At 36.9% G+C, this 14,833-nt stretch overlaps 2 protein-coding genes and 1 long non-coding RNA gene across 5 annotated transcripts; 2 read left to right on the top strand and 1 right to left on the bottom strand.

Moving 5' to 3' along the window:
- Nucleotides 1–268: 268 nt before the first annotated feature.
- LOC126595013 (probable inactive purple acid phosphatase 2) lies at nucleotides 269–2,874 on the top strand. The gene is made up of 2 exons (XM_050261328.1): nucleotides 269–1,028; nucleotides 1,280–2,874. The coding sequence occupies exons 1-2, from the start codon at nucleotides 330–332 to the stop codon at nucleotides 2,552–2,554; spliced, it is 1,974 nt and encodes a 657-aa protein (XP_050117285.1). The 5' UTR covers nucleotides 269–329; the 3' UTR covers nucleotides 2,555–2,874.
- On the bottom strand, nucleotides 2,781–4,435 carry LOC126595014 (putative SNAP25 homologous protein SNAP30). Of its 3 annotated transcripts, none has more exons than XM_050261332.1 (6): nucleotides 4,250–4,435; nucleotides 3,706–4,112; nucleotides 3,480–3,573; nucleotides 3,276–3,394; nucleotides 3,092–3,189; nucleotides 2,781–3,003 (listed from the first exon to the last, which is right to left on the bottom strand). In XM_050261332.1, the coding sequence occupies exons 2-6, from the start codon at nucleotides 4,072–4,074 to the stop codon at nucleotides 2,907–2,909; spliced, it is 777 nt and encodes a 258-aa protein (XP_050117289.1). In that variant the 5' UTR covers nucleotides 4,075–4,112; nucleotides 4,250–4,435; the 3' UTR covers nucleotides 2,781–2,906. The 3 variants fall into 3 exon arrangements, with proteins under 3 accessions (XP_050117289.1, XP_050117286.1, XP_050117288.1); XM_050261329.1 differs by having other exon boundaries at nucleotides 4,207–4,434; XM_050261331.1 differs by having other exon boundaries at nucleotides 3,706–4,435.
- Nucleotides 4,436–5,431: 996 nt separating this feature from the next.
- On the top strand, nucleotides 5,432–6,890 carry LOC126595012 (uncharacterized). The gene is made up of 2 exons (XR_007613489.1): nucleotides 5,432–5,792; nucleotides 5,959–6,890. It is a non-coding gene; the product is annotated as an uncharacterized LOC126595012 (long non-coding RNA).
- Nucleotides 6,891–14,833: the final 7,943 nt, after the last annotated feature.

The following is a 14,833-nucleotide window of genomic DNA, read 5'->3' as shown; positions in this document are numbered from 1 at the left end:
AGTAAAAAGGAATACTATCAGGTTGTAGTACTAAGTGGTTGAACATTTAAGTAATTAAGAAAAAACAATAATTCACCTACTAAAAATTGAAAATAAAATAAAATAAAATTCACAATTTTAGGACCTAATTCACTCACAGGGCTGGCTCTGACACACACAATGGCAGTATTAATTAATTGATTAATATTAATTAAGATTGAACAGTGACTAAATAGATTTTGATACCGCAGAACCATAAGGAATATGCCTGAGTATTAAATAAATGTTATTTTGATAGATATTTACCAATCCAAACCCATTGCTCATCAGTCACCTCATACGCCATCGCCATGGCCGTTCCTTCAACAACCTTCGTTTTCATCCTCCTCCTCTTCACCTTCTTCCCTCCGACCCACCAAACTGTTTCACTCTCTCTCTCCCCAACCTCCCTCTCCAAATCGGGCGACTCCGTCCTAATCCAATGGTCCGGCATCGACTCGCCCTCCCGACTCGACTGGCTCGGCATCTACTCGCCCCCTTCCTCCCACCACGACAACTTTATAGGATACAAGTTCCTCTCCTCCGCCCCCACATGGAAATCTGGGTCCGGCTCCATTTCCCTCCCTCTGGTCAATCTCCGATTGAACTACTCCTTCCGGATTTTCAGCTGGAACGAGTCCGAGGTCGACCCCAACCACGTCGACCAGGACCACAACCCCCTCCCCGGCACCGCCCACCTGCTCGCCACCTCAGATGACGAGCTTAGCTTCGAATCGGGTCGTGTTCCGGATCAGATCCACCTCGCTTACACGGACGGAGATGACGAGATGCGGGTCATGTTCGTGACCCCAGACGGCGGGGAGAGAAAGGTTCGATACGGTCAGAGGGAGGACTCGCTCGAAGACGTGGTGGTGGCACGTGTGGGGAGGTATGAAAGGGAGCACATGTGCGATGCACCCGCCAACAACAGTATCGGGTGGAGAGATCCCGGGTTTATCCACGATGCGGTCATGACCCGACTGGGAAAAGGCGTCAGATATTATTACAAGGTAAAATTTACATTTTACTGTTCTAGTTAAATTCTTAACAAGTTTGATTACGAATGTTTGGAACTTGGAAGTGTATTCAGAGTAGCTTTTTTAGGAGGCAGTTCCGAAAGCACTTTAATTTCTATTAAAAGTTTCGAACTTTCGATGTACTTCTAATAAAAGTGCTTTTAGTAAAATCACTCATGAACTGAAGAGAAGTGCTTTCTAACAAGCATTTCAAGAGGACCTGACAGGAAGTGTTCTGTGATCAGGTCGGAAGTGATTCTGAAGGATGGAGCAAAACGCACAGCTTTGTCGCACGAAACGAGGACTCGGACGAAACTACGGCCTTTATGTTTGGTGACATGGGGACTGCAACACCTTATGCAACGTTTCTTCGGACACAAGACGAGAGCATAGCCACTGTGAAATGGATCCTCCGGGATGTTGAAGCTCTTGGTGAAAAGCCCGCTTTTGTGTCCCACATCGGAGACATAAGCTACGCGAGAGGGTACTCGTGGTTGTGGGATCAATTCTTCATCCAAATTGAGCCCCTTGCATCCAAGCTTCCATACCATGTTTGTATTGGAAATCACGAGTATGATTGGCCGTTGCAGCCATGGAAACCGGAGTGGGCAACAATGTATGGGACAGATGGTGGGGGAGAATGTGGGGTGCCCTACAGTCTTAAGTTCAACATGCCAGGAAACTCATCTGAACCGACTGGAACAAGTGCCCCAGCTACACGAAATCTTTACTATTCGTTTGATGTTGGGTCGGTACATTTTGTGTACATTTCAACTGAGACCAATTTTGTTGAAGGAAGCAAGCAATTGGAATTTATTAAGCGGGATTTGGAGGCGGTGGATAGGAGGAAGACGCCATTTGTGGTGGTGCAAGGACATAGGCCAATGTACACAACAAGCTACGAGAGAGGTGATGCTCCTTTGAGGGTGAAAATGCTGGAGCATTTGGAGCCTCTGTTTGTGAAGAACAATGTAAATCTTGCACTATGGGGACATGTACACAGATACGAGAGGTTTTGTCAGTTGGTAAACTATACTTGTGGGAGTGTTGGACCTATTCATGTTGTGATTGGGATGGGTGGCCAAGACTGGCAACCGATCTGGGAGCCTAGACCAGATCATCCAACTGACCCAGTGTACCCACAGCCAGAGCGGTCTTTATACCGCGGTGGTGAATTTGGGTACACTAGGTTGGTTGCCACAAGGAAGAAGCTTACACTTACTTATGTTGGAAACCATGATGGGAAGGTGCACGACACGGTGGAGATTCTGGCTTCAGGCCAAGTTCTCGGCGGTAGTGGAGCCGGTGGAGGCGGTATCAAGTCTGTTAATATCGGTAGCAGTGGTGATGCTGGGGTTATTAGGAGCAGTGGGGAGTCTACATTCTCTTGGTTTGTGAAGGGAGCAAGTGTGTTGGTGCTTGGGGTTTTTATAGGATACGTTGTGGGTTACATTTCATATTCCAGGAAAAAGGCCGTTCCAGGAAGTAACTGGACTCCTGTGAAGAGTGAGGAAACCTGAGCTCCGACAACTGCAGATTGCTGTGCTTGTAAATATTCAAACTTTCTGCACACATTTGGTGTCGGTAGTGACTTTCACTTCCGTTCTCTTCCCGCCATCATCCCCTTATTTCTGCCCCGTCCCTGGATCTTATTTTATTTGTTCGAACCAAAAACTGCGAAAAAAAAAGAGTAGAGGAGAAGAAAATAGGAATGCAAAACTATATAGGCTCATGGTTTTTGACAGATTTGAACATAAAGGCTCATTTTATTGCATGTATATCCCAAATAGGGGGGAACCAGTTATATACATTCAAAAATAAATTGCAAATTTTCTGTTGACTGCTTGCCGGTATTTCTAAGAGTGTTGGCCTTCACTCAAGCAAACGGCGTGTACGTTGATTGGCACCTTTCACTCGAGAGTTAACTTCGTCAATATCGTCAGAGAGATTATCGATGGCTTTGTTTTGCCTGCATTTTTCCAAATTACTTAACAACAATGCAGAGATATAGATGCAAATCACGAAGAAAGTTCACAGCGAAGAACAAAGATATTGACCTGTCGAGTTCATTTCCCATGTCCATAGCCATACCCTTCAAATCCCCCAAAATGTTACTTAGATCTGAAAGTCCATCATCTTGCTTTGCCTTCTCATACTGTTATTCACAAACCAATCCCAAAATAAGTAAAATCGGGAGAGCACGTGGCCACATTCTTGATAATCTTAATCGCAAACACTAACCTCGACTTTCTGCATGGCACCTGAGCCTTCTGGAGGAGGCGTCGCAGGAGCTGACCGCCCTTTCGGACCTAAACCCAACTTTTCCCTCTGCTGTGGGTCAGCTTTTTTGGGTGCAGAAGCTGAGCATGATCACCATACACAAAAAACTTCATGAGGTTTTGAAGAATCAAGAAATGAAGCAAGCAGATTATAGCAGAAGCAAACCTAATGACAGATCGGGTCCCGAAATATCCTTGGTCTTCTTCGGCTTCCAAGGCATTGAGAACATGCCTCCAAGATTGTTTAAAATCTTCTCACCCTGTTTTCAGAATGCATCATTAGGTATTTACGATAAAAAATGCTGCTCCTCTTCGGGTTTCATAGTTTCTTGTGTCACAAGAAAAACTAAAATCATCTAGATTACAAAACCCTAACAAGAAGGAGAGATTACCCGACTCAAATCCTTATCGATATCAACAGCCGCCATGTGAGTCCTTGTAATTTGCTCACCCTGCTGGTGCAACATGTCAAGGGTCCTTGTAGCATCCCCTCTGATGTTCTCTGCAATCCTGAGGCAATTGTTGACACTCTTTGTTGTCTCCTCGGACTTGTTAACAGCATATTTCTCTAACTCTTGCATACTCTGCTGCTCTAATGGTTTTTTTTCGTTGCTGAAATCCGGGGTGATAAGCATAGGTTCCGAAGAAGTTCTTCTCGCGGGGTTAAGCGTGTTCTTCCCCTCGTCTGAATCAGCTTGAAAACCTGGGTCTACAGAACCTTGCTTTCCAATCTTTGCAGGCGATTTCTTAAACCCAAACATTTTGCCAAAAAACCAAATAATTGTCAAAGTGGTCACGCCTGCAAAAGATTGCGAATTTAGCAATAGAAGATCAAACTGAAACTTGTCGACCGAAAATTACACATGGGTTATGATCAAGAACCACAAATGTACCGAGAAATGTCGATAAAAATCGAAACTTGGCAGTGTTTCTTACACAAACTGCCGCGGTTTTTGGGTTATGGGTTTGGTTTGTGCTTGAAACAAGAAGAGGAATTACTGAAGAAATTGGAGAGAAACAAAGGGTTTTCTATGGAGAAGTATTTATTTTCCTTCTCTGTGGTTGTGAGAAAAATCAGAGAAAGGCGCCGCGAAAAAGCAGAGGAACTGGACGGCTCTAACATCCTCCGAGTCCAAGGTCCAACTTTGAGAGACCGTTGGGAAGGATTTTAACTTCTTCCCTCCTCAATTTTTCTCACTTTTTTTTTTTTTTTTGGTTATTTCTAATCTTATTTTTATGGATAAATAAAAGATTATTGTCAAAATATTTTTGCACGCCACGTGTTGCCACGTGGGTGAACCAGATGGCCACCGAGGACTGTGGTCCATTGGCAATGGGCGGGCTTTGTTGTTGAGCGAAGGAAAATCTCGAATGGTCTTTAATTGGGTCCCTCATTTTGGGTTCAATGAGAGGAAGTGATTGGGTGGCCCAAACCTTTATTTCATTCCAGAATTTGTTTGTTTTAATCTTTCGTGAGAGTAATTGAAGATTGAGACTTCTTTTATCGTTTGTTGAAGAGAAATATCGTTAGACTACCTGATAGTTAGTTTGTTCTAAAATTATTAGGGATCAATCTTTTGTGTTGTGACTACTTTTTCAGTGTGATTGTTAAACTGTCATCTAATGTTTTTAGCTCTTTTCATGTATAATATGTTTATAAATAATGTACCATAATTTTTACGAAATATCTGTAATGTTGTTGACCCATATATAATACTGAATTAGTAACACCAAACGACATAAGACTGTCACACTAAAAAAAAATTTCTCGCCAGAAATGGATGAACAACAACATAATCTCTTAAAAAGGATGATTTGAAAATTGAATTAGCGTAAAGGAAAAATCAAATTCTCAGCCAAACAAAAACACCACAAAATCAAAGTGGCTAGTTGCAATTTGAAGGGGCAAGAGTCACCAAAAGAAGGTGGTAGTTGAGTTTTCTAAAAAAATAAAGAAAAGAAAAAAGAAGGTGGTAGTTGCTTGCATGGTAGGGTAACTTGTTAGGATAATGGAAAGGCCCACTTGTCTTGGCTAAAAGTGAGATCAAAATCTTACATACATTTCAAGAAATTTCAAGGAAATGCAGAAACAATCATCATGCAAATAATTGTGCCAAATTTCCAGTTAAGTGAAAGATGGTTGGTTGAGTTGGTAAGGATCGTTTTTTTTTCACTAGATCAAAGTCTAGGTTCAAGTCTACCTATTGACAATCCTTCTTGATGGGCAATGTAAAAACCAAAAGAAGGGCTAAGATCTCCAAGTCCTCAAGGAAACTTGTGAAATGCTTGAACTCTGGAATGGGGTAGCCTCCCCTCCACCTAAACTTTTTAGGATCAAAAGAACATGGAGCAAGAACAAAAAATTTCTTTAGTTGGACTAGCCAATTAATTGAAAAAAGATTAATCGTGGAGACGTTGGAAAATGACGAATCAAAACATTTCCGTCCTCTCAAACATGAGGAAGATAAGCAGACAAAAGGTAACACACTCTCTCTTTCACTAATTCTCTCCTTGCTGCTTTCTCAGAGGGATACTGAGAAAGCAATGGCGGCAAAGCCGTCAAAGTTCGTCTCAAGCTTCACAGACTCCAACCACAAAAGGAGAAACTCAAGACTCTTCTTTATAACAACCTTTTGTTCTGGCAGCCGAGCAAGGAGGCAGCTTCGTGTGAAGAACGTGACGACTGATGGGAAAGATGTCGCCACTCAAACCCAACAAGGCTTGGTTAAATTTGTTTCCTTTTGATATAAACTTTTGGTTGCAACGTGGGTTTTTTTTTTTTTTTTTTTTTTTTCACAAAGTGAAAAGATTGATGCTTTCATAGCCAAATGCATAAGCGCTCTCTACCCATCTCAGCTGAGGTGGGAATTTACTTTGCCATATCAGTTTTAAGTCAAAGGGGTTCATCACAGTCTCACTTTGAAGATTTCATTGCCCCGTCGTTGAAATTTCAATATAGGAGACCAATCATAGGTCGTTTGAAAATGCTTCTCTGGAAAGCACTTCAGCTCAAAAGTGTTTTCTCAGAAGCAAGTTGAAATTCTCTCTTCCATGTATTTTGCTAACCGAGAAGCATTTCAACTTTTTCTATGTTGTTAAAGCACTTTCAATATTCATTCATTTATATAAACTTCATGAAGTTGTTAATTGACGAGAAACTATGAAATTGTTACATTTGGTCAACTGTTTCAGGTAGTTTGGCTACAAATGCTCCAGATTCTTCGTCCATTGCATTGAATATCAAATACCATGCCGAATTCACACCCTCTTTCTCTATCGGATCGTTCGCGCTTCGTAAGGATGCTACGCCACTGCTTAAAGTGTTCGTGATATGCTCATTGTTACTAAGAAAATTACCTATGAGTACTATGACAGACTGAACGTAAGCAGGCATATTATCTCTCAATGGAGTTTCTACAGGTTTGCCATAATCATCTGTCTCCTTATCCTGACGCCGAAAATCACCTCTATTTTCGGCGAACCACGCACTTTATGAGGTAGAGCTCTCTTATGAAGAACTAACATGTCATAAAGCAGGCATATTAGCTCTTCATGAGGTAGATGGTGTTTCTCCATACTTTAATTAGCTCCTTAAAAAAAAAGTATAATGGCCCTATCAAGTGCCGTTTTTGAGGAACCCAATCACTTTTGATCCAACTCAAAGCACAATATTCCGAATCCTGGTTTAGTGTCCTCTCCCTTCAACTAAATGTAAAGGGTATTCCCTCTCTTTCTCATGCTCTTCAAATTGCCTTTCTAAAGGAACTCTTTTACCAATAAATTGATTTGATTTTCCCGAGTTAATAATTAGCTTACTATATTCAACTAAAGTTCAAAACTCAAAAGTTAGCATGCCATTTTCTCCATTAACCATATTTTTGTGAAAGTTATTCGGAGGATCCCCATCGAAGTTCTCTGAGATTCCTAAAGACAAATGTGTTCACCATTTAAAGTGGATTTGAATTTGGAACTGGCATCCTAACATTATGAGAGAATATAATTATAAAAAAAATGCCTCAATTGGAATACGATTCCCTTAACAAAAGTTGTTTTGGAACTCATTCGATCTTTGATTTCTTTGTCCGTTTCACACAGTGACAAAATCACCTATCACCTAGAGTTCCTAGACCAGCAACACCACCTTTAAACAGAGAAAAAACTATAGTATTACTCCTACTTTAATAATGCAATGGTTAATTACTGGCCTACTGCTATGGTTTGCAGTGGTGGATTTAGGATTTGAACTTTGAAAGGTCTCAATGTCAAAGATCTAAGTTTGTAGATAGAAACATAGCGTGCAAACAAATTTCAATTTATTAATAAAGATATTTCATCGAACACTAAGTGGGCTTGTTGTCGTCATGCGAACCATGTTGCGCATATGTCAACTCGACATTTGCCAAAGCAATCTAATGAGTGCTATCAAGAGCATTTGTCGAGTGTTGCCTATGCAACTTGTCGAGTGTTGTTGAGATATACCTATCAAATATTACATCAAACACTTGGTGGGTACAAAGGAGACCCATATCAAATATTCTGAAGGTTCCTAGATGACCTTCAGGTGCTTGTTTCCCGGTCTCCTAGCGATTATGAGAACACCTGGATCCCAATATACATCCGCCCTTAGTAGTTTGTAAAATCAATATGGTTCATCTCCATTTAAACAAATTTAAAAAATTTACAGTGCTCAAGCGCATGTGGATGCATATTTTCGTTATTTATTTGGTCAAAGAGTCTAAAGAAATAAACCATAAAATTCTTAATCATATCATGCTCTTGTACATGGTTAAAAAAATACTCCACAAACCGTAAGCAGAAATTGTAGATGCATATCGGGAGAAAAACAGACTCATAGACATGACTTAAAAGCTTAATTGAGCATTATAGTTCTAGTGGGACTTGCATGCCCTAGCTTTATAGTTCACAAATGTGTTTGTTTTGCCCAAGCGAGCTAGCTACATCATGAAGTGTCCGACTTTTCAAGCCACTGATACAGTTGCAAGCTTCTGTTTATCAAGCAGAATGAGAAACAATATGTAGTATATCTGTATATACATTTAAATATATTATATTTTAGGTCTTTTTCTATCCAAAATGGTATATGAGATTTGTATAACTCTTCATTTTGATCTATGAGATTTAAAATCGATAGAAGTGATTTATGAGTTTGACCACCGTCAATAATTTTAGTCATTCTGTAAGAAATCTCTGTTAAATTAGGATATATTTTATACAAAGTTTTAACATTTTTGTTTTCCGTGTCTGGGTTTCTTAAACTTATGATGTGATTGAAGTGGTTAATCAGGCAGGCTCTTTACTATATATAGTAATGCCAATTGTAACTTATACCTTGGGAGGAAGATAGAAAGGAAAAGGGCCATAGAACTCTAGTGCGTGGTCCATCCTTAATTTCATAGATTACAGCACAGAAACAAAGTTATTTGCATTTTAAAGCAGCACCACTTGATAAAAAATGATTCTGTACGATATATATAAAGCTAAAGTTAAAGAGGAACACTCGATCTCCAACAATTATTTGTGCATGAAAGCTAGCTAGCAATTTGGTTCATGCATATACATATTATTTGGTATATTTCACTTCCGACATGCATATATTTGTGTGAGCAGTTAAGATTCTGCAGAACTTATATCTTTTGGTCCAAATGGTTGTGTATGTCCCTTTCAGTGCTAGGGTTTTGCTAAGGGAACTGTACAAAATGGTTGCTCAAGCTAGAATCATGGCATATTTGCCTCCACTATATAGTGAGTGTAATGATTATAATTTACTAACAATGGAAACTTATGATGACATAACACATCTAGGGTTCAATGCTTCTGGTTATTGGGATGATGCCCTGACCTACTTTTTTGTTGTAATATTTATGCTTGTAATAATTTTTCTGTGTTGGCTGTGGATAATTCTTAGCATCTTTTTCTTTTTTATTAGAGTAGAGGTTTAGAACAAAAGGAATAGAGGAAGACTTAGAAAGATTTGGAAAGAGACTTTAAGAAAAGATATGAAGTACTTTTATCTAACAGAAGACACGACGCAAAATCGAGCGCAGTGGCGTTCTAGAATTCATATAGCTGACAAGAGGCAGATGTACATTAGGACCAAGGTGGTCCTAGAACCACCCGGAATCCGGGAAATATATATGTGAAGGTCTTCTGATGACCTTCCGAATATTAGGTACGGATCCTTTTTGTTCTCACCAAGTGTTATATGTAATGTTTACTAATATATCTTGACAGAGACCTGTTGTGCTGATAGCACTCGACAGATTGTCTCAATATATGTTGACATGTGCGCGTCAAATAACAACAAGCCCACCAAGTATTCGACGAAATATCTCAATTAATAAATTGAAATTTTTGCTTGTTTTCCTCTCTGTTTCTGTCTAAAAATCTTAGACCTATAAGAGCAAGATCACCCAAAATTCAAATCTTTGATCCACCACTATAGTCGACCCGACTTAATGAGATAAGACTTTGTTGTTGTATTATAACATAACTAGCCCTAAAATATAAAGTTTATACAATTATTTTCCATGTCAATCGATGGAGTTAAATATCATGAAAGTGAGTTGGATCTTTTTTTTACGTGCCAACTGCCAACTACATGAAATTGCCTACATTTGATCTATAAAATATATGGAATTATGTATGCATTTATGCGTTCCATTATATTAGGATAGGGGTTACCATAATATACCTCCCCTGTCAATATACATTTCTTGAGAGCGAGGGTAAACCAAAAGTAGAAAAAATAAAAAATAAAACTCAAGGAAAGTGGCCCCTTGCAATATTGATCACAAAAATTTGAGTCTTCATCATATAATTGCTACATAATTAACAACGATCACCAACATAAACAAAAATAATAAAATTAAAACCAATATGAACAGGATGTGCTTGGCCGAAGTTCCTAAAGTTATATTTCTATTTAGTCGGAACCCAAATCGTTTTTTGTTTGAAAATAATAATAAATAAAAAAAGAAGAGAAAAACTTGTTCTTTATCGCATTAATTTGGGCAGTGCTAGTGGCTTCTGCAGAGAATACAGATGCAGATCTTTGGAGATTATGAAAATGAGCATATTGGGCCTCATGAATCATGATTTACCACATTAATCCCACAAAGATTTGATTGGTACCTTGTACATTTACATTCCATACTATTATAATAAGAAGATTATGCTAGTAATTATGCTAATTATGGTGCACCTATAAATTATCTGATCCATCTGTGTAAATTTTTTAATGTTTAATCTAAACTGTTTAGAACAGTAGAATACATATTATATCATTTATACACGATATACTGGCATGCAAATTAATGTATAAAGCGCCTTATTCGCGTAGGTTTGTCTGAGTCATGCATGACAATGATTAAACTACATCAAGACAAAGTTCCAAATCCAAGGAACGTGATATATATAATTGCTTGTTTCTATATGCCATGTGATGTTTATGTAGATCGAGCTGGATTTTGGTATTTTGTTTGGTGAATTCTGAATTTGTACTATTACTTTATCTAAAGGCTGGAGGTAATCCTGAACTGTTGAAGAATTCATGTTTTACGCTTTTAGTGAGTCACTCTCGTTTTTTTTTTTTTCTTCTTTAAAGTTCAACATAATGCAGCGCAATCAAGTGCACTGTGCAAACGCATTCAAATAGAATAGCTTTCTGGATCATGGGTTAGGAGTAAATCATCGATATGGCAAGTTGGCACTAAAGCAGCTCTTAGTTGGATGAAAGTTTGCATGAAATCGGATGAGATCAAAATACATAAGAATTCATGTTTTTTTTTTTTTTTTTTTTTGGGAGTTCATTTGAGAAAGAAGCTTTCTTCACCGGTTGTGCCGGAGATATTGTTAGCTTGGACCCATCCTGCCCTGTATATATGCTAGTATAGACATCATAGAGAACCAATAATTCAAAGATTAATTTGCAAGATATTGATCTCTTATTGTATTTAATTAATACATAAAAGAATTAATATTATTTTAGCAAGATAATAATTGATATGAGATTTGTAATAATAATCAAATAAGATAACCAGTGGATCCAGAACAAGGGACGGGGAGAGGCTCCTCACTGTTCTCAACTGTATGCTGAGGAGGAAACCGCAACTACTCTGATGATGACATTACAAATTTTGGATTCCGAGGTTAGACTTTAATTCAACCATGAAATCATAATAATGCACATATACTTTCCAATTTCCATACATTTTGAGGTAACTTTTCAAGTTAAATTTCACAAAATAACTACATATTTATATTAAATACCAAAGGATTTCGGATAAACATACGATAATTAGTCTTAATAATTTGGTATCGAACTCATTATCCATAAAAATCATATCTAAGAGCACAAACTTATAAATAGTGTAACGCCAACAAGATAAAGGCTTAATATTACTACACCAAATATTCATTAATGACAAATTAAACACTTACTAATTGACTCTACCCGGTGGAATGTGTAAAAAACACAATTTTTGAGTCACCCACTTCTAGGAGGGACCCTAATGTTTTAGGGCAGGCGATTATATGGAGTCCTACAATAGTATGATTAAATATACAAAATACAAAATAAAACATTTCTAAATATAATAATAAACATGATAAAATAAAGATATGTATGATATTTTATAGTACTAAGTAAGACAAATGGGATTAGTTAGGAACATTTCAAGTGTCATCCAAATTTTTGGAATCAGAAATATTCACTCAGAATGGAAAATTTTTCTTTTTAAATTTCCATTTCCATTTCAACTTATATCTTGTAACAATCGATCCAATTACCCCAACGTATCTCTATAAAATCCTGTGAAATGACATGTGGGTCCCTGGGGTACCCAGTCTCCACACACCCATCTAACAAAATACATAGTATATTAATTTATATCGTATCTTGACAGAGCAACTTACATAAATTGAACGTCATGCGACAGTAAGTTTATTTTATGTAATTAAGTCCTTCTCACACTTCTACGTAGGTCTTACAGATCATCGATTGCTTAAAAAATAAAAAAATTATAGTGTTCCGAAATATACTATCCACAAATATTTTCAAAGTTAGCAGTTCTTTATATTTGACCAAATTTTTTTTTACAATGGTTGCTCTTTAACAAGGATTTGCATCATCTTCGGTGCTTAGGAGGCTGAGCCTCATAAGTAAAGCACACGAATTGTTGAATTTTGATCAAATAGATACAAATATTATAATTTTTAAAAAATCTCATATTTGTGACCGTTTAATCAAAATTTAACAATTCATGTGCTTTGCTCATAAGACTTAACCTCGAAGCTGAGGAGATGATTCAAATCCCTTTAACAATACATGGTCTATTATTTTTTATTTTGTAAAAATCGGTTGAAACGACGTGCTTGCTTGCTTGCACGAGGCTCAAATAGTTTTTATATCAATTAAAAAGATTTGGATATCAGTCTCTCTCTCTCTCTCTCTCTCTCTCTCTCTCTCTCTCTCTCTCCCTCTCTCTCTCCCTTCCTCCCTCTCAAAAGCCTTGACCAATTGAGGAAGTGTAGTATTTAATTATGAAAACTAATGAAAATAGTTTGGAAATTTTGAGTTTTAACGATAAAAACAAAATAAAATAAAAAATAGCAGAATTGACGTTTTAATATAAAAATGTGGTTTTTCATTAAAGTGAATAGATTTCGTTAAAGTTCCCTATTTAATTTGGTTAATAAAATAATATCCTCCAAGATTTTGTTTTTTTTTTTTTTTTTTGAGGAAAATAATATCCTCCAAGATAAATATATTTGATTTATTATTTGTAAAAAGAAAAGGACACGACAAAGAAATCAAGGTAAACGGGGATGATGAACTTGGTTAAGTGTTCATCCCCTTATCACCTGTAGCCTGTAGGCATACATTGCTGGTTTGTTTATTTATTTTTTGGTCAAATGGATACATTGTTTGTTGAAACTTAATTTGACAACTGAACCATACTCGTTTGATTTCAACACCTTCTGATTTGATTCATTGACTTTAATTTTAATTAACTACGGTTCATGAAAGTTGATAGCAATACTTCATCGCTCTAATCTAGTCATGTGTATCTAGCATTTACCCACGTGATGCATAGATTGATTATGACGAACTTTACTAAGGAGAAAAATTACGCTATGAATGTGAGTTAGTTACCGCAAGCGACTATGGAGAGCTTGAGAGAGAAGTTAGGGGTGTTGGATAGAGGAAGGTGGGTAAATCAAATTATATATAAATTGATTTAGAGTAATAATGACATAATAGTTAGTTTATCGTTGTCAAATGGTTGTTTATTTCTCTTTGGTTAACAAAGAGTTCTCTTCATATCTAGATATAACATTTACACGACAAACATTGGTGAGATTCGTGAGAAAAGAAAACTTGTATTCTATGAACAAATATAGAACTAAACGTGGATTCATGACACCGTTTTTTTACATAATTTTTTACACACATTTTTGTTAGGCCCATTCCGTAATATATGTTAATAATTCAGACCATAGAACATCATTCATAGATTATCATTGCAAAATTAGACAAATCTAGAATAATTAATACATTCATTTGTAATGAAGAAAATGGATGAATACAGTTCTACAAAGAAACTCTAAACCCTTAATCCAACGTCATTTGGTTTTAGATTTGAGTAATTTTTGGTAGACATGAACTTTGTAGGAAGACCTAAAAGATAGACGATTCAGATCGTTGAAATACATATTACAAAGAGCCCCACAAAAACGTGTGTAAAAGAAGTAGTGCAACATATCCATCTCCTAAAATTTCTCTAAGAATTAACTATAAGTATCATAGAAAAAAAGGAAAATTCATGAAAAGAGTTTGAAAACTTTGCGTTTTAAAGATAAGGACAAAATAAAGAGTAAAGTGAATAATACCAAAATTAACTTTTTAATGTAAAAATGTGGTTTTTCGTTAAAATGAACAGTACCGCGGATTTTTCGTTAAAACTCCCTAGAAAAAAGCCACAAAGAAGAGAAAACAAAACGAATTCAAACTTAATCGTACCATAGATGGATTTTTTTATATGTTACACGTGTTAATGTTCTCACAATTATTGGTATGAACATGATGTTACAACTCAAGCAACATGGTTAACTAAAGCCATGAATGTTGAGCATTGGAGAATTGTCTAAGTCATTGCAACAGTCGTACATGTAATCAACATCGTTAATTAAACACATATATTGAAATAAAAAAATCGAGTTTGGGATTCTACAATAAACTTGAAAATAAAATGATGAATATAATGACGAAAATCCTTCACCACCACATGAACCGGCCACATGATTATATCTTCAATACACACACACACACGCATAAAGGGTGGCATTCACAAAGTACCATGCTACTATTCTTCAATTAAGTTACTCAATAAACATCTGACCCATGCAATAATATATATATATATACATGATGCATTAATTCCGTAGCCAAAAGACATGAATATAAAGAAATTGAAGAAAAGTACATCTCACTGTAATTAA

Source organism: Malus sylvestris, chromosome 13 (genome assembly GCF_916048215.2).
Source record: "Malus sylvestris chromosome 13, drMalSylv7.2, whole genome shotgun sequence".
NCBI lineage: Eukaryota > Viridiplantae > Streptophyta > Magnoliopsida > Rosales > Rosaceae > Malus > Malus sylvestris.
The sequence above is the reverse complement of the archived record's forward strand: the minus strand, read 5'-3'. Positions and strand labels throughout refer to the sequence as shown.